Source organism: Thalassophryne amazonica, chromosome 11 (assembly GCF_902500255.1).
Source record: "Thalassophryne amazonica chromosome 11, fThaAma1.1, whole genome shotgun sequence".
In the NCBI taxonomy this organism is placed as follows: domain Eukaryota; kingdom Metazoa; phylum Chordata; class Actinopteri; order Batrachoidiformes; family Batrachoididae; genus Thalassophryne; species Thalassophryne amazonica.
In genome coordinates this window covers 54170496-54191164 of record NC_047113.1, presented here as the reverse complement: position 1 = coordinate 54191164, position 20669 = coordinate 54170496, and the positions used below count along the sequence as shown (strand labels likewise).

General features: G+C 40.3%; 1 protein-coding gene across 1 annotated transcript in view; it reads right to left on the bottom strand.

The window, feature by feature from the left end:
- Positions 1–5052: 5052 nt before the first annotated feature.
- The window catches only part of bcorl1 (BCL6 corepressor-like 1), a 38109-nt gene continuing 22492 nt past the window's right edge, over positions 5053–20669 (bottom strand). Inside the window, 3 exon segments of the mRNA XM_034181737.1 lie at positions 5053–6871; positions 13056–13227; positions 16299–16376. Of these exon segments, the coding sequence (XP_034037628.1) occupies positions 6523–6871; positions 13056–13227; positions 16299–16376 (599 nt within the window). The 3' untranslated portion in view covers positions 5053–6522.

Here is a 20669-nt window from a genome sequence, read left to right as displayed (position 1 = left end):
TCTGTACTATGATGAATTCTAAAACCTGACTGAAACTCTTCAAATAGACCATTCCTCTGCAGGTGATCAGTTAGCTGTTTTACAACTACCCTCTCAAGAATCTTTGAGAGAAAAGGAAGGTTGGAGATTGGCCTATAATTAGCTAAGATAGCTGGGTCAAGTGATGGCTTTTTAAGTAATGGTTTAATTACTGCCACCTTAAAGGCCTGTGGTACATAACCAACTAACAAAGACAGATTGATCATATTTAAGATTGAAGCATTAAATAATGGTAGGACTTCCTTGAGCAGCCTGGCAGGAATGGGGTCTAATAAGCATGTTGATGGTTTGGATGAAGTAACTAATGAAAATAACTCAGACAGAACAATCGGAGAGAAAGAGTCTAACCAAATACCGGCATCACTGAAAGCAGCCAAAGATAACGATACATCTTTGGGATGGTTATGAGTAATTTTTTCTCTAATAGTCAAAATTTTGTTAGCAAAGAAAGTCATGAAGTCATTACTAGTTAAAGTTAATGGAATACTCAGCTCAATAGAGCTCTGACTCTTTGTCAGCCTGGCTACAGTGCTGAAAAGAAACCTGGGGTTGTTCTTATTTTCTTCAATTAGTGATGAGTAGAAAGATGTCCTAGCTTCACGAAGGGCTTTCTTATAGAGCAACAAACTCTTTTTCCAGGCTAAGTGAAGATCTTCTAAATTAGTGAGACGCCATTTCCTCTCCAACTTACGGGTTATCTGCTTTAAGCTACGAGTTTGTGAGTTATACCACGGAGTCAGACACTTCTGATTTAAAGCTCTCTTTTTCAGAGGAGCTACAGCATCCAAAGTTGTCTTCAATGAGGATGTAAAACTATTGACAAGATACTCTAACTCCCTTACAGAGTTTAGGTAGCTACTCTGCTCTGTGTTGGTATATGACATTAGAGAACATAAAGAAGGAATCATATCCTTAAACCTAGTTACAGCGCTTTCTGAAAGACTTCTAGTGTAATGAAGCTTATTCCCCACTGCAGGGTAGTCCATCAGGGTAAATGTAAATGTTATTAAAAAATGATCAGACAAAAGGGAGTTTTCAGGGAATACTGTTAAGTCTTCTATTTCCATACCATAAGTCAGAACAAGATCTAAAATATGATTAAAGTGGTGGGTGGACTCATTTACTTTTTGAGCAAAGCCGATAGAGTCTAATAATAGATTAAATGCAGTGTTGAGGCTGTCATTCTCAGCATCTGTGTGGATGTTAAAATCGCCCACTATAATTATCTGATGCTGATTAGACATCATGATTAGTGCACAGGTGTGCCTTAGACTGTCCACAATAAAAGGCCACTCTGAAAGGTGCAGTTTTATCACACAGCACAATGCCACAGATGTCGCAAGATTTGAGGGAGCGTGCAATTGGCATGCTGACAGCAGGAATGTCAACCAGAGCTGTTGCTCGTGTATTGAATGTTCATTTCTCTACCATAAGCCGTCTCCAAAGGTGTTTCAGAGAATTTGGCAGTACATCCAACCAGCCTCACAACCGCAGACCACGTGTAACCACACCAGCCCAGGACCTCCACATCCAGCATGTTCACCTCCAAGATCGTCTGAGACCAGCCACTCGGACAGCTGCTGAAACAATCGGTTTGCATAACCAAAGAATTTCTGCACAAACTATCAGAAACCGTCTCAGGGAAGCTCATCTGCATGCTCGTCGTCCTCATCAGGGTCTCAACCTGACTCCAGTTCGTCGTTGTAACCGACTTGAGTGGGCAAATACTCACATTTGCTGGCGTTTGGCACGTTGGAGAGGTGTTCTCTTCACGGATGAATCCCGGTTCACACTGTCCAGGGCAGATGGCAGACAGCGTGTGTGGCATCGTGTGGGTGAGCGGTTTTCTGATGTCAATGTTGTGGATCGAGTGGCCCATGGTGGCGGTGGGGTTATGGTATGGACAGGCGTCTGTTATGAACGAAGAACACAGGTGCATTTTATTGATGGCATTTTGAATGCACAGAGATACCGTGACGAGATCCTGAGGCCCATTGTTGTGCCAATCCAAGAACATCACCTCATGTTGCAGCAGGATAATGCACAGCCCCATGTTGCAAGGATCTGTACACAGTTCTTGGAAGCTGAAAATGTCCCAGTTCTTGCATGGCCGGCATACTCACCGGACATGTCACCCATTGAGCATGTTCGGGATGCTCTGGACCGGCGTATATGACAGCGTGTACCAGTTCCTGCCAATATCCAGCAACTTCGCACAGCCATTGAAGAGGAGTGGACCAACATTCCACAGGCCACAATTGACAACCTGATCAACTCTATGCGAAGGAGATGTGTTGCACTGCATGAGGCAAATGGTGGTCACACCAGATACTGACTGGTATGCCCCCCAATAAAACAAACTGCACCTTTCAGAGTGGCCTTTTATTGTGGGCAGTCTAAGGCACACCTGTGCACTAATCATGGTGTCTAATCAGCATCTTGATATGGCACACCTGTGAGGTGGGATGGATTATCTCAGCAAAGGAGAAGTGCTCACTATCACAGATTTAGACTGGTTTGTGAACAATATTTGAGGGAAATGGTGATATTGTGTATGTGGAAAGTTTTAGATCTTTGAGTTCATCTCATACAAAATGGGAGCAAAACCAAAAGTGTTGCGTTTATATTTTTGTTGAGTGTAGTTAGGGCTGGATCAGGTGACCCTGAACCATCCCTTAGTTATGCTGCTATAGACTTAAGACTGCTGGGGGGTTCCCATGATGCACTGAGTGTTTCTTTCTCTTTTTGCTCTGTATTCACCACTCTGCATTTAATCATTAGTGATTGATCTCTGCTCTCTTCCACAGCATGTCTTTTTCCTGATTCTCTCCCCTCAGCCCCAAGCAGTCCCAGCAGAAGACTGCCCCTCCCTGAGCCTGGTTCTGCTGGAGGTTTCTTCCTGTTAAAAGGGAGTTTTTCCTTCCCACTGTCGCCAAGTGCTTGCTCACAGGGGGTCGTTTTGACCGTTGGGGTTTTTCTGTAATTATTGTATGGCTTTTGCCTTACAATATAAAGCGCCTTGGGGCAACTGTTGTGATTTGGCGCTATATAAATAAAATTGAATTGATTTGAAAACATGGAACACATGCAATTTCCCCCTGGGATTAACAACGTATTCTGATTCTGAAAACCTGAAGTGACACTGCACTGTTCCCACTACACCCTCAAATTGTTGGGTGGACACAGTACGAAGTTGCAACATAGGTGGTACAACATAGCCCACTATGGAGGATGGTGCATCTTGGGTTGCCTCAAAGTGTGCAACACTGGTAGCTGGTGAAGAACTTCTGGGTCTTCCTCTACCATTCCTCCAGCCTTTTTCTTTTCCACCACAGCCTCTCTTGGACTCCTCTGATGTCTTTGGCAGCATAGTTGTAGACTGTAGCTGATTGTTGAATCCAGATGTGGACACAAGAAAACTTGCAGAACAAATAAAAAGCACAGAACATGGCGCAGTATTCACAAGGACCGGACAGATACAGTAAGAACATGCTAAGTGTGGTGTGATCGGTCTGGTCACAGTAAGAATGTAGTAAGAACTAGGATTGGCACGACTAATGAAAATCATTTGTTGACTAGTTGTTAATTCTGATAATGAAGATCACATTTTAGAAGCCTGTGACCCACAATTGCAGTAAGCAGATATAGAAAATGGATGGATATTTTAGCAGTGAAACTGCAAATTTAAAGAACAAAACTGTCAGTGTTCACCACTGCCAAAACAGTACACCAGACCCTTAATTCTCTTCTTGCGAGTGGTGAGACTACATGGAGGTGAGAGATACCATGGTGTTTCTTTCGGTTGAGGCTGTCTGAGCACCACAGCTGTAGACCGGTCAACAAGTGCTTACCTACTATCTCCCAAGAGGCCTAGCTCCAAAAGGATGTCCCGATTTCCCTAATGGAGGTGAGAGGACTCTATCCTTTACTGTGTTACCATGAAGGGTCTTTTTGGAATCGCCCTCACTACACCTGGGACTAATCTGCCAACGGTGGCCCCACTAATATCCACAGGAAGCATTACAGTATTTGGCTGAGGACAGGAAAGTGTAGGGTGAGCTGCATTGCATATGCAAAAAGAGAACATGGTATTAACCCAGCAATCTATATGGAGACTGTTTGAGGTACTTCTCGACATTGTATTCAAAGCCCTTAAGTGAAGGCATTGCTGGCTGCTGGTGAATGCTGGACCTCATTGGTTCGTGCTTGACCTCTGTCTTGGGTGCAACAATGTACTAGTGTACCCTGTCTGTCTTTTTGGTAATCATTGTCAAGTCAAGAGGAACTGTAGGAGGAATTATAAATCAATTCCACAGTGGAAATGTATACAGTCTCTGTGAAACAAACAGTGAAGTCATTGGCATCAATCACCAAAACAGACAGGTTTTCGATAATGACTTCCCCTAAATTGTAGAAAAATCATGCCAGTTATCCTACTGGTAGACTAGTAGTAAAATAAAAAACTAGTAGGGTACTAGCTAGTTGACTATTATGATGACTAATGCATTGAATGTGGTGGATGTGATAATGTACCTGGAAAAAAAAAAAAACAGTGGGAAGCAGAGATGTTTTCCCATTTTGAACATTTCCCTGCTGCGTTCACTGTATTGAGTGGAAGGAAAACGTAAAGCTGAAAATGTAGTATTTCTCTTTGAAATATATAAGCATACAATAGAAAGTTGCCCAAGTAAATTTCCAGGCACATAAACTGACTAAATATACTTCATACATAATGATTTGAGTGACGTTATTAGTGTTTCGCTCACTGATGCAGAACAAGCAGCAATTTCTTTCTTTCAGTTTAAATATTAGCAGATTCAGTCATCGGTTCCCTCTAGTGGATAAACGACATCATACTTAACTGTGGGTTTGAGATTACGAGTATGTCAACACTTACTGTTTGTTAGCACTTTTTATTATTAATATATTGTTGGCACACCAATGAAATAAAACTTTTTTGTATTTAAAATCGTCAGCTTCACCACACTTTGCACGTAATATCAAGGGACCAAATGATGGGATTACAGTATTTATTCAAGCCTAAAGTGGTAATCTGAAATAAAACACCAAGAATTTATAATCTAACAAAAAGAGAAACCATGATTCACAATCATGCTTTATTCTTGATTTTTTTTATATAAAAGAATCAAATAAAAGTCTTTTTCGGCATCTCGTTCTCCTCTCTTTAAATCTCGCTCTATTCCATTTTCTTTAACTAAACTATACTTTCTTTACACCATAGTCTCTTCATCTTAAATATCTTAGTTTGTGACTTCAAACCAAAAAAACTTCATTGATTGTCAACACAAAATCTATTGTAGCACCAGTACAATAAAACTGTACTTTTGCTTTTTTTTTTTTTTTTTTTTTTGAATACTGTTTTGAATGAGGGAGGAAAACATCTCAGAATAAAGGGATCCTAATAAGTACATTTCAAAATTAAGCACCAACCATAACAAAGCAAATTTCATAGATAAGCTTGTTGTCAGATACACAGGAGGTCAAATATATTAATGACTATTAAATTAAGCACAACAATCAGTGTATAAAAAAACCACACTGCAACACAAAGCACTCTGGGATCCGGAAACACCGTGAGGACGTCGGGACACTCGTGGCTGCAGTACGAGGGCATCTCCAGAACTCCTCGGGCAATGGGAACAGGCTCTGGACTTCGGCGATGGAACAATGATTCCTCTGAGAGATCCACAGGATTCAGTATCAGTTCAGGAGTGCAACACGGACAGAGGAGAACACTACTTTCTCTGCAGCTCAGCAAGCGCCGTCTCATTGTCGAGATCCGTTATTGTCACTTTACACCGCAAGGAAAGCCTGCGGCGTACGAGTGCAACCGTGAGTCCTGGAGGAGTGGCTCTGAGGCCGGGCGGGTGAATACGATGTTCCGCTGTCTCTCCTGTGCAGGTGTCCCAGGCTGGCAGAGAAACCTTCTGGGCCGGTGACCTTTCTGACTGTTTGCTGGCCTTAAGTTGTCTCAGAGTTCCTCGAGAGCTTATCAAAATAAAACAAAACAAAAAAACAAAACAAAAAAACACTTTCTCTCGGGTAGAAACTCAACATAAAAGTCTTAATCACAATCCACCCCTTGCCAACAAGAATACATTTATAGAACCAAATGTGGTAACCCTGATGGCAAGATATACATATACACTACCATGTACATATGTAAGCATTATAAAAAAGTTTGCTCAATAGTTTTCGTGTATTCAAATATACCTATAGGTAAGAACCTGAAAACTGCTTCCAACCGCTGATCGCTGAGCAGGTCCACGAGCAGATGCTGCCACTTTAACACCTTCTTCCTGAGGTCAAAGGTTAAAGGAGGCATGTCCAGACAGCACCACAGCGGGAGTTGCTATTTTAAAAACCTTGACCCTTTTTATGACGGATGGAGAGGTGTCCTTAGAGCTGCTACTTGCAGGGAGGACTCAGATTGACGCAACAGTTTGACTCCTGCAGGAGGGGCTACCGGCCGCGAGGCTTCTCTGTGTTTGTTAGCTCCTCCTCCTCCTCATTCTCATGTAGAATGTCAATGGAGGAGCCCAGTAGTCTCTGGAGTTCTGGTACACAGCGCACCAAATCCACAAGTCCTTCTTCTTCCTCCTGGTCATCCTCGCCCCCCTCCTTCTCCTCCTTTCTCCTGCTTTTACTGGGCGGCGTCAGAGCCGAGCTCACCTGGCTGACAGATACTTGCCTCCAGAACTCGGCGTGCGACAAGCTCACCACCTCCAGCTGTGGGTAACGTGCCCGGAATATCCGTGAAGACATCTTCAGACGCTTGAGCACATCAGTCAGGAGGAACCAGTTACAAAAACTGCAAGAGAACATTTATCATGTTATGTTAGGGTGGAAAAAAGCAACAAAATGACCATTTTAAACTTGTGCTGAAAACAAGTATGATGCAGTGCGCCACAACAAATAATTTTGTTTTCTGCTGCCTGGTTGCTCAGGATCACTACCGTGGATTTGGTACAGATCTTTATTGGGATTTGGCACAGGTTTAATGCCCTTCCTGACAGCTCCAAGGTCTACATGGAGAAACATGCTCACAGCTCGTGGTGTTATCAAGTGGTCTCCTAGCAAAGGGAGGTGATGGTCTAGTGGTTAAGCGTTGGGCTTGAGACCAGAGGATTCTTAGTTCAAATCCTAGCCTGACTGGAAAATCACTATCACTAAGTAGTGCAGCAGATAACAGAATATTAACAGAGGAATCCTTCAAATCTGCAAACAAGCACCAAAGTTGGCACAAATACTCCTTAGACATTACTCTTTTGAAAAAACTGAGTGTCCACTTGAATTTTCAATAGGTGTTCAGGTAGGGGTCAATTGAAGAATTACACAGGGGTCAAAATTTAAAAATGTTTCAATCATATTGAAAGCTATACCACATTATTTGTATGACTGAATGTTATGGAGTTATGGGGTAAAAACAGCAAGAATGGTAACAAAGGTCAGCATTAGTTTGTACAGAGGTCAGATGTTAAAGTTGCTCTAAATATTGTAAAAAGTGATGCAAATTATTGGTTGAGTTAATAGGGTTTTAAAAAGGAATAGTTTGGACTATGTGGCATGCTTAGTTATGTTACAGGGTAACATATGTCACATGTCATAGAATCCAATGGACGTCAACATTGCTCTACCTTTACCTTGTAGACCAAGCATTCAACACAGTCAAAACTATTTCATTTATTAATCCTATTAGTTCAACCAATAATTTGCACCACTTTTTACCAAAATTGGAGCAACTTTAACTTCTAACCCCTGTACAAACTGAAATTGACCTTTGTCACCATTCTTGTTGTTTTTACCCCATAACTCCATAACATTCAGTCATAGATAGTCCAAACTATGCCTTTTTGGTATCGGTGTGATCAGACAAATAATGTGGTATAGCTTTCAATATGATTGGAGCATTTTTAAATTTTGACCCCTGTGTAATTCTTCAATTGTCCCCTACCTGGCTGCCTACTGAAAATTCAAGTGGATACTCAGTTTTTTTAAGAGTAATGTTTGAGGAGTATGTATTCCAATTTTGGCGCTTGTTTCCAGAAATGAACAATTGTTACAGTTATCTGCTCCACTAAAGGGCCCTTGGGCAAGGTCCTTATTCCCCTAGGCTCCCGGTGTGTTGTGAGCACCTTTCATGGCAGCACCCTGACATCAGGGAGAATGTGAGGCATTATTGTAAAGCGCTGATGCACATGGAAAAGTGCTATGTAAATGCAGTCCATTTACCAAAGTACTAATCAGACTATTTCACTTCCTCGAGCTGACTGGATCAAGTGATCACAGAGCCACATGCCACAGTTACACTCCCAGAATAACACCATTAACTATTTTTAGTTAATTTAGTATCATGATCAAAATAATAATAATAATAATTATCATTACTAATACAAAACTTTTGTTTGGTCTGGACCTTTGGAATTTTCAGTGTGGTCCAAACCAAATCAGCAAGTGTAAAGCTGCCTCGGTGGCCTCGGTCCAGATCAAACTGAACCATGGTCCAGTGTGTTTGCAGTGTGGAATACTTGGAGAGCTCAGACTTTCAGAAAAATTGCAAAAAGTGTAGGTAGGTTATCATCACCAATTACACAGTAGAAGAAGAAAATTGATGGACCACAATTTAATTAAGTCACCTGATTAAAACCAGGAGATTCTCTGTGCTGCTGTCTTTTCTGCTGACTAAAGATAAAACAACATCCAAAAGGAAGCAGTGTGTGCTCAAAAAAAAGTCTTAACTCATTTCACTAACCACACCTTCAGCAATAACCATCACTAAGGTAATAATTATTACAACAGCATATGTAGACGCACAACTTAAGCACTAGAGCTGACTTTCCCTGAATTATAAGAGTGTCTACAGATTATTAGTCAGCTAATCACTTTGCTAATAATTATTACAACAGTAGGAGAAACTGTACGGGTTGCAGACGCAGCCCTATCTGCCCAATGTATAAAAACACTAAGTTTATGACTTAACAGCACGAACGTGGCGGTAATGTTGGCCATGAGTAAAAAAAACTGTGTTGACTGTGCCACCATGTGATTACTTGTAAAAGACATTACCTCTAACTTCAGAGCTGTGAGGCTTAAGGCCAAAACCATTTTCCTGGATTACTTTGGTCCAGCATGGATATTTCTTATACTTGACGTAATTAACAAATTGCCGTCATTCCTGAAAGGACTCCTGGACATGAAGCATAACATAGAAAAGTTGATTTAAGATTATTGCCTTTGTCTGGGCTTACTAATGTTGCCGATTTGGGGTCAATAGGAGGCGGTGCTGTGTGCAGTAGCTCTGCTTTGTGTGCACCAGAACCCATCAGATCTCAGACGCTAATGGGCCTGTCACACCTTGATGATTTAGCCAGCATATGCAGATTTATGACAAATGCACTGGCTATGTCGAATAAGTTATGGAGCGCTCACACCTAGGGCAGTCACGATTATTACAATATTCACCAATCGTGATTATTTTTCATATTTGCAATTATTTTTCATATTCGCAATTACCATGAATTTATTTTATCCACAAAACATAAAACGACACAGAATCTGATGTCATTGTGCTGTAGCCTCCTCACTCTACTTCGCTCTCGTCTTAAGGCAGGACAATAACATGGAGGGTAAGGAGCGATCCGTCCTGCCGTTTGGATAAGACGGCCGATTAAAAACAGTGGCCGGTGTGTGTGTGTGTGCGCGGAGTCAACAGGCTGCAGACTGCGAGGGAGTGGGTGAGGGAGATTCCTGAATGGAGACACAACATGTTACAGTCTGAGAACCATCAGTGCATGTGAGACAGCGAGCGCGGAGCAGAGAGAGGATTTTAACCCGAGTGAACATGTTAAAAAAACAAAACCAAAACATGGAGCTGCCTTTACTTCTCTCTGAACTTTCTCTCCCGGTGTGATTCTGCCGTTACAGTCCTGTTCACACCATGTGCGCATCGTATAATGAATTTATGAGATCATGAGATGAAATAAACGGTCAAATATCTTTAACAACATATTTTAAAAATGAGAATATATGAATGAACGGAGAAATAAATTACACAAACACGGGTTATAATAAAACCCTGATGTGGAGAAGCTGTGGTGATGTTCAGAGGCACAGATCACAAAAAGCAGGTGAGAACTCTGAACTTTAACAGCTGTTATTTTCCAAAGGTATTTATTTGTTCAATCTTGAGCTTAATGTAGTGTTTAAGCACAAAACGTGACTGATGAGGAGAAACAATTTCAGAAATGCAACAGAAACAACCACAAATCAGAAAAAGTTGGGAATGTATGTAAAATGAAGATAAAAATAAAAATGTTGCACTATTCCCAGTTTCTCCACTCACAGAAGCCAAACATTCTTCCAGAGTTGTGTAATTATACTACAATAGTAGAATCTAAAGAAGGGAAAAAAAAAAACAGACAATATATTCGTCAATAGCAATTATTTGTCTGACAATTAATCGTCTCCAGAAATTCCTAATCGTGACAGCCCTACTCACACCATGATGACGATTTAGCCAGCGACCGGCCCATTTCCATCGAGTGGTCCTGCATGGTGTGGTACATGTTGGAACGGTTAAGTCTGGCTTGACTTGTGATTCGACCACCAGCAGTGCCCTTTTGTTTGAGAGGCGGTGCATGTATAGATGTAGAGATGCACATTGTAGAGTACGCGTACACTGTCACACAGCCTCTCCACTCCACACAGAGGCCAAACAAAGTAATTTAACATTTTAGAAATTTTATTTTATTTTAGTCTTGGTGAATCTTGGAATTTATCTTCGTCACGTGCAGAATGCTGAAGAATCGACTGATGTCTGTGGTAAACTTTCACATGAATGAATGAGGTGCTGTGACTCTTTCCACTTTTAAAATAAGTTAATTATCTTGTTGTGGGACAAAGCGCCGGTGTTCTCTGGTTTGAGCTGAGAAACGCACCTGGAGCAGACAAACACAGAGGAACATCTTTTAAAATGCTACCTTTCTTCAGCCACAACAAGGAACTAAATTATTTTCAGACGTCATTTTCCAAAATAAGGACGCTTTATATGGGTAAGTTTTTGTCAGGCTGTGATGATGAATCCGACTGAAGCGATGTAACAGGTAAGATTAAGACTATATATGTACTCTGTGTGAATGATTTTAATATCTGAAACAGTCTGGACTATTTGCATGACTGCAGCTTTCAGTTGTTGAGCCAATCAATGGACAGCAGTGGGTTAGAGCCTCCCTTTTGTAACCGGTCCATAATTTTGGGTGAAAGGTGCTGGAAAAAAAAAATGGTATGGTTGGTTATTTTGGTACCTGTTGTGGAAACGGAGAATACACCATTTTACAGTAGCTGACCCATTCAGTAAGTTCTGTGGTCATCCAGAACATGTCAAATATGTCTACTTACATCAATATGCGTCGGAAATAAGTTACATATAGTTTCAAAGCAAGTTACTCATATGTTTTGGGTACGCTAGACATTAGCTCGACGTATTTCAACTTACAACATAACTTACTTTTTTCATGATCAATTAATCCGTTGATTATTTTCTCAATTAATCAATTAGTTATCCATCCATTTTCTATACCCGCTTACTCCAATTAAGAGTCACAGAGGAGCTGGAGCCTATCCCAGTAGTCAGAGGGCACAAGACGGGGGTACACCCTGAACAGGACAGTCTGTCGCAAGGCCAAATTTAGACAAACAAACACATTCACACTGCTCACACACCTACATACAATTTAAAATTTCCAATTCACCTAACCCGCATGTCTTTGGATTATCGAGGAAGCCGGAGCACCCGGAGGGAACCCACGCAAACACGGGGAGAACATGCAAACTCCACACAGATAAGCCACAGGTGGGAGTCAAACTCATGATCTTATTGCTTTGAGGCAACAGTGCTAACCACTCATCCACCGTGCTGCTGTTCAATTATGTATTTGGTTAAAAAATATCAGAAAAATGGTTAAAAAAAAATGTTAAGGAGTGTTTTCCAAAGCCCAAGATGATGTTCTCAAATGTGTTATTTTGCCCACAACTCAAAGATATTCGGTTTCTGGCCAGAGGGAGAAAAAAAACTGAAAATATTCCCATTTAAGAAGCTGCAATCAGAGAATTTGGACTTCAAAAGAGGTTAGGGTTAATAGACTATCAAAACAGTTGGAGATGAATCTAATAACCAATTAATCTGCAAGCACAGTCACTGTTATGTGGAGTTACTATGTACAATCTATAAATAAGTAGTCTATTTCATTCACTGTTAACCCCTTAATGCTCATCGTCGCATATATGCTACAATCTCTGACTCAAATATGCAACTTACCAAATTGACCTGTATGCCTGTTGTCGCAAATTTGCAACATACCATCATTATTATTATAACATTATAACATAAAGTCATTACCAGAATACCCAATATTACTATCTAGTTTTTGTGCAAAAGTGAAATTAATAATCTCAACATTATTTACCATCTACTTAAAGGCAAAAACACACACAAAACATTTTTTTATATACAGCTATATAAATTCGGGCGTTAAGGGGTAAAAAAAAAGTATTGCAAAATGATTAGGGACATAAATTTAAGTTATGCAACTCTAGTTCTCTGTTGCATGTGTAATTTTATAACAGGCTTTTCTCTACGATGTCCAAAAGCTCCACGAGTCTTTAAAGACTCAATGGCAGCAACAACAGGACAGCAAATTCGGGGTGAAGTGCCTGTTGCACTTTTTATTCTATACAATAACCAATGAGGACGAGGCCGGGTTGGTAAATCAGATGGCGTGCCCCATAATTGGTACTCTCACAAACTGAAATATGTCAACAGCAATAACTCAGTAGTCTTCGTAGGACTGTAATCCTCTCCACGTCACCTTTGTATGAAAGGATCTAAATCCAGATGTCAAATAAAAGATAATATATTAAAAATAATATGTAATGATTCTGTAGCAATGGCAGAGGTATGTGTGTATTTCTGTTAATTCCCAGCAACATTAACTTACCCCTGGGTTAGCGACACCTGCACATGATAGCAGGGTAAGAGAGGCTCAGAGGAAAACTCAAACACAAGGCAATCTTTTTCCGAGTCCAGCTCAGTCGTTCCCGTTCCTGTCTCCTCCGGCTCCTGATTCAGCTCAGACAGCAAAAAGTCCCAGCAGGGCTCCTGTTCAGTCTCTGAAAAAACAGGGTCACCGAGGTGAGCACAGTAGCGGACACACTGGATGAACTGCCGGTAAGCTCCAGCGCTGTTTTAATGCACGTGTGCCCTCTAGTGGGCAATCCATTCTCACTGAGCACAAACCACGATGACGTGAGCACAGATCCATTGTGTTAACGAACCACATTCTTCAAATGCAACTTTACTGGAGTTCTGTGCATCCAGAAATTAAGTGCATCTTTATTAAAAAGAGATGAAAACAACAACAAAAAATGTTGAAGATAATGTCCACAGGTTGCTCCTCCTTGACATAACTCTCACAAAGCTTCTCTTTTGATCAGAATACTGTTGGTGCTACGCCATGGGTTAAAGCAATAAATTTTCATCTGACTGAAATTTTTTCCTGGCAAAAATCAATGCCAGCAATTCCCTAAAATGTGGCGTAGTGGGGGCACACATTGTTTTTTCATCAATAAATACAATAAGCACATTATACAGCATACAAATCAATTCTAAATAGCCTCTAAGGAGAGACAGACAAAGCATAAAAAGAATGCAAAACTTGAACATAAAAGTAAATAAAAGGGTGGTGGGGCTGGGGTGTAGTCTTGATTCTGGGGGGTGGTCTGGGGGTGCTCCCCCAGAACATTTTTTTAAAGACCAAGTCAAATTTTGTGTATTCTGGTGAATTTTAATGGGTATGAAGCCCTCTGAATCAAATAAAACTCACTTCAATCTGTGAAGTAAAAACACAGTACTGATTATGGGGGGTCTGGGGGTTCTCCCCCACAATTTTTTTAAAAGAGCAAGTTAAATTTTGTATATTCTGGTGAATTTTAATGGGTATGAAGCCCTCTGAAACAATGAAAACTCACTTCAAACTGTTAAGTAAAAACACAGTATTGATTATGGGGGGTCTGGGGGATCTCTCCCAGAATTTAAAAAAAAAAAAAAGCAAGTCAAATTTTGTATATTCTGGTGAATTTTAATGGGTATGAAGCCCTCTGAAACAAAGAAAACTCACTTCAAACTATGGGGTCTGGGGGATCTCCCACAGAATTTTTTTAAAAGAGCAAGTCAAATTTTATATATTCTGGTGAATTTTAATGAGTATGAGGCCCACTGAAACAAAGAAAAGTCACTTCAATCTGTGAAGTAAAAACACACTATTGATTATGGGGGGTTTGGGGGTCCTCCCCCAGAATTTTTTTAAAAGAGCAAGTCAAATTTTGTATTGGTGAATTTTAATGGGTATGAAGTCGTCTGAAACAAAGAAAACGCACTTCAAACTGTCAAGTAAAAATTCTTTGTCTTCTGTAGTATTTTGATTTGTTCTAATCTGGTGAATGCACCAAATGGGTGCTGTGTCGCTGTACAGTCAATAAAATACAAAATTAGGGCCTAAAGCAACTGACAACGTTGTTCTGCTGTGCACAAAGTAACACTGTCACCAGTTTTGAAAACGCATGTGCACTGAGAAACTCAAAACTGGCTTATTCACATTTGATCTGTAAAATGCTCTCACTCCTAAAACAAACTGGGGCTGCAACTAACGATTATTTTAGTAATCGATTAATCATTTTTTTGTTGTTTGTTTGTTTTTTTACTTACATGTGAGTTTTGCCATTATTTCTTGAAGTGAGTTATTATTAAACGGTCTTTATCACGCAACATCAACGTTTGACTTTGTAATGATGTTATATTCTCGTCAAAAACATACCTCGAATAATGTTTTGTTTTATTTTGAGAGATTTCCATCAGGTTTCATCCGACTATGAGCATTTTTAGATGCCTACAGAAACTATCTCAACCACTGACAACATATTACAGCAAGAGTCCACAAAAGTATTTTAAAGGCCTGACTAAAGTGTAATATGTGATCTTTAATAAGTTATTTTCATGAAAAAGACACAAATGTGCAATTTACTGCATTTTATTTTTTTGTGTAAAAACATAGCTTAGACGTGGTTTGACCGAAAAAAATTGTCATTAAACCAGTTGTATATAATTCTTATTTTACATTACTTAGTCCACATTTCATTTTATTTTATTTTACCTTATGTTTATATTAGTTGTGCATATACTCTGAATAATTTACCGTTAAATTTCACGATCTTTCATTTGGCTAAAAATTACTCGCACCACAGAAAGCACCTTTTTGGAATTGCACTCAAATCTCGTTGTAATGGAAATTACAATGACAATAAAGGCAATTCTGATTTTGATTCTTCTGATTATTATTAATATATAAATAAAAAATAAATTATAATTCGTAATACATTTGACTTTTACGACAACAAACACTAAGCCATTATTTATTATACAGAAAACATGCACACAAACTGTGCTGAGATGCAAACAGCTTAATGCTAACTTTATCATTGAAAACACCATAGACATGCTAACGCGTTAGCATCGGTCCCGTTTTTAAGTTATAAAATACATCTATCCATAACCATAACAGGTCGGTTTCATATCAAAAAGGTAAATATTACTCACAGACATAGGACTTTAGGGTTTTAGCGGGAAAAATTAAGATAAAGCGACAAACCATCGAAGCAGAGTCGGCTCATTGGGGAGTGTCTGCCAATGTTCCCACAAAGACAGAGAGGAGAAGGACCGTGGCTCATAGGAAGCAGTAAACAGAGTGGAGAGGAGTGAAAATTCACACAGTCCCTTCCTCCGCAGTCCACGCTGACATTGCTGCTGTTTTGATTAGCGCAGAATGGGATGTTGCTTTGACAGTGAGACTATCATACTTCGGCCCCAAAAACATGCATGACACCACGTGCGCACGCGTATGTGTGGTTAAATTTTCCAAATGACGGAAATCCATCGCGGTGACGGAGAACATCACCCATGTGCTACGCAAGACAAACAAAACTCTACCTACCAGTAACCAAAAACAAACCAGCCCTTAAAATTAACCCGGCTTCCCTGCAGTGACCGGTGTAATGATTTAACAGACTCAATGAGCGTCCCACAGTTTCAGACGAGTTTTCTATGTATTATTACAAGCTAAAATAAAAAATGTGATTGACAGATAAAGTGAACAGATAGGCCTGTGTACCATTTGAAGACTTCTTACCAAACAGGGAACTGCTGTAGAAATCCCAAAGTAAACTGGGATCTTGTTCCGTGCGCCCTTCCAGGTCTGTAAAGTATTCTGGAAAAAGAAAGAGCAGTGATGCAGCATTGTGTGTGATATTTGATCTGAATTAGAAAGCAAACATGGTGCAAAATCTGTTCATTAAAAAGTAATAACTGATCAAATCTGAAACTATGTAATTGGATGGTGGGGGAAAATACTTTTACAGTTGTTCAAAGATAAAAATTTACAACATACAATACAAAACTCAGTAGCATAAAAAAAAAAAAAATCTAGTGAAGCTTTGGTTTTCTTTTTACGAATACATTTTGGAGCTGTTTTTTTTTTTTTTTTTTTTTTGGCTTCTGTGTGCAATTAAAGCTTAGAAAAACTGGTCTCATTGCACTTGTTTATCTGAGTGTAAATTCCAGCAAAACTTTAGTAGTATAGGTAAGGTGGCAGTAAAGAAACACCAGAAGATAATAACTGCCCATAGCTATAGATGTGCCAGTGAGCAAGGCAATAATTATAGTCCGTGTCGACGAGCATAGATTTATTTGGCATATCTTGCTGGACAACTTGTAAATAGTGGATGGCTGCTGGAGTTATCCAAATGTGTACAGATGATTGGACAAAAGATGGAAAATAAAGTGGTTATGACAATTCTCCATCAAGGAAAAAAATTTCTACTGTTTTTGTGAGAGTTTGAAAGCAAGTTTGCCTGAGACAGCAAGAGAATAAAAATAAAATAAAAATAATAAACCTCTTTGATGCATGACTGGACCAGCCAACTGTACAAGTAATATAGTTCTTCTTCATCAATGTTTGGGTGATATTCCAAACTCTGCACTACACTGCCACCTATAATACCAACAGCATTAAATATGGATTCCCAGGCACCCGTGCAGTCTACCACAGAGCCAGCCAAATATTCATACTGTGAACTGAAAACACACCTATAGGTCTTAAAACATATGTCACACTGTATGAAAAGATCCTCAGCAATGCCCACCTCAAGCAAAAACAGGTCAGGGTAGGGCCCGCCAACCCTCCACAAAACTAAATTCAACCAATGTGATGCTGAGAGCAGCGAGGGCTCTATGTCAGCCCGTAGTTCTTGCTCCATGTCAGCCAGAGACGACACAGACATGCATAAACTGGCCTCTGGCACCCAGCAGTCCCCATCCTCATGTGGGTGAATGTTTTACAGGGATTGGAGCGCCAAATCTCCTGTGTACAGATTTCTATCTGCTGAGAACAACCTGCAGATCTGGACGCAGACTGAATGCCGTACTGACAAAGCAGTAATTTGGACTCAAGCATCTTGTTCAATGTCAGCTCAACATGGATAATGTCCGAACCTTTATTTTTGTGAGCAATCTGCTCTAAAGTCTGAGCTATCATCTGCTGACAACAATCAGGGTTTTTTTTTTATGCCAAGCAACAATGAACAAATACTGTCAAATAATTCCCACAACAGCAGATGTGTGAGCATTAATGTTACCTGTCTCACGTATGAGAAGAAACAGATAACATGGATGCAGAATAAAGAAAATTATCTATTCACTCCATGGCATATCAAGAGTCAAGAAACAAAATTGATTTCATACACTTTAAGAATGTAATACGTTTTCCATGCTGATATTCAGAAAAGTGTCATGGGCTGTTTTCACATGGCGACAGATGTAACTTTTACTGGTTTTCTTTTTTAAATTAATAATATGACCACATTGACATGGTTATAGATGACTCATATGCTACAATCTGTTCACCATCATTCCGCCTGGATTTCAATAAATAAACAAATTTGATCAGTGTTGCTGAATTTTACTAAGAATACGACTGCAGGTATTGAAGTGTAAAATAAACAGCAGCCACAGCGAGATGTAGATTCATACATTCACACAGGTGGCAACTACTTATTTCACTGGTAGGAAAAGAAAAACCTCAAACACATCAACATGTAAAGGATCAAATTTTACTTTGAAACTACCAACTGCCAGAATCAAGCTGGTGAAACTGATATTCCCAGGACAGACAAACTGTCATTTCTGCTTTGACATGTTATCAGACTAATTAAAAAGAGAATAATCTATTGCAGTGGCACGGTGGATTTGCGATTAGCACTGTTGCCTCGTATAGCAAGAAGGATGTGGGTTTGCTTCCCACCTGTGGAGTCTGCATGTTCTCCTAGTGTTCCTGTAGGTTCCCACTTCCAGAGACATGCAGGTTAAGAGGATTTCAAACTTTAAGTTGACTGTAGGTGTGTGTGACTGACTTTGTCTGGCCCTGCAACAGACTGGCGTCCTGTCCAGGGTGTACCCCGCCTCACGGCCTATGACTGCTGGGAGGCTCCAGCCCCTGTGATCCCTGGTTGGAGTAATTGGGTATACAAAATGAATGAATGATCTATTGCATTCCAGACCATCAACTTATTAACTGCATTGCCTTCACAGAAAAATAATTCTTTGTAGTGACATATATATACGAGGGCTGTCCATAAAGTATAGGTCCTTTTAAATTTTTTCAAAAACTATATGGATTTCATTCATATGTTTTTACGTCAGACATGCATGAACCCTCGTGCGCATGCGTGAGTTTTTCCACGCCTGTCGGTGACGTCATTCGCCTGTGAGCACTCCTTGTGGGAGGAGTCGTCCAGCCCCTCGTCGGAATTCCTTTGTCTGAGAAGTTGCTGAGAGACTGGCGCTTTGTTTGATCAAAATTTTTTCTAAACCTGTGAGACACATCGAAGTGGACACGGTTCGAAAAATTAAGCTGGTTTTCAGTGAAAATTTTAACGGCTGATGAGAGATTTTGAGTTGATACGTTCGCTTTAAGGACTTCCCACAGTGCGAGACGTCGCGCAGCGCTCTCAGGCGGCGTCATCAGCCTGTTTCAAGCTTAAAACCTCCACATTTCAGGCTCTATTGATCCAGGACGTCGTGAGAGAACAGAGAAGTTTCAGAAGAAGTCGGTTTCAGCATTTTATCCAGATATTCCACTGTTAAAGGAGATTTTTTTAATGAAAGTCGGGACGCAGCTGACGCGGTGCGGCGGCACAGGAAAAACACCTCCGTGTTGATAACCATTTGTAAAATCCAGGCGGCTTTTGATGGCTTTCAGTGGAGTGAGTATATGAGAAATTGTTTAACAGCTGGACATGTTCCAACTTGTCCTCAAGGCTTCCAACAGAGGTGTTTTTCCTGTGGTGGAGCATCGCGGCGGCTGCGAGCCGACGCGCGGACCCGTCCGCACGTCTTTCATTAAAAAAAATCTCCTTTAACAGTGGAATATCCGGATAAAATGCTGAAACCGACTTCTTCTGAAACTTCTCTGTTCTCTCACGACGTCCTGGATCAATAGAGCCTGAAATGTGGAGGTTTTCAGCTTGAAACAGGCTGATGACGCCGCCTGAGAGCGCTGAGCGACGTCTCGCACCGTGGGAAGTCCTTAAAGCGACAGAATCACCTCAAAATCTCTCATCAGCCGTTAAAATTTTCACTGAAAACCAGCTTAATTTTTCGAACCATGTCCACTTCGATGTGTCTCACAGGTTTAGAAAAAATTTTGATCAAACAAAGCGCCAGTCTCTCAGCAACTTCTCAGACAAAGGAATTCCGACGAGGGGCTGGACGACTCCTCCCACAAGGAGTGCTCACAGGCGAATGACGTCACCGACAGGCGTGGAAAAACTCACGCATGCGCACGAGGGTTCAAGCATGTCTGACGTAAAAACATATGAATGAAATCCATATAGTTTTTGAAAAAATAAAAAGGACCTATACTTTATGGACAGACCTCGTATATTTTTTTTTTCAGTCAACAGCATTATTAATTTAAATTGTTCATGTTTAAGTTTTGCGATCCATCCTTCTCCAACATGCTGCATTCTTTCAGCTCATTACTAAGTGCCAAATGTTAACCATGAAGGATTTTTTTTTCTCCTCACATGCTGACAGATTGCATGATGGCTAGAGCAGACAAATTTATTTCTTTAATTAATTAGTATACTTTTATGCCTTATACGCCTCTCTGTGCTGACTGATATATTCAAAGCACTTGCTGTTAAAAATTCAATTTGCATGAAATGAAATGCCATCATAGTAACAAACAGCGGTAACAAACAAGCTCATTTCTAGCAATATGGAACTTCAAGACCACACGTATGATAAGACACACAGAGAGAAGGAAGTAGTCCCCTTCAGCTACATTTATACAAAATCCTTCTGTTGTCACAGACCGAACGGTCCGCGTTTTGCATCTGCGCATGCGTCATTTCGGACCACAGCAGCGCGTCTGAGACAGAGTCTCTTCACCCAAAGTGATCAAATGGATTAAAGGGATTATTAACTATCAAATGACAAGGTA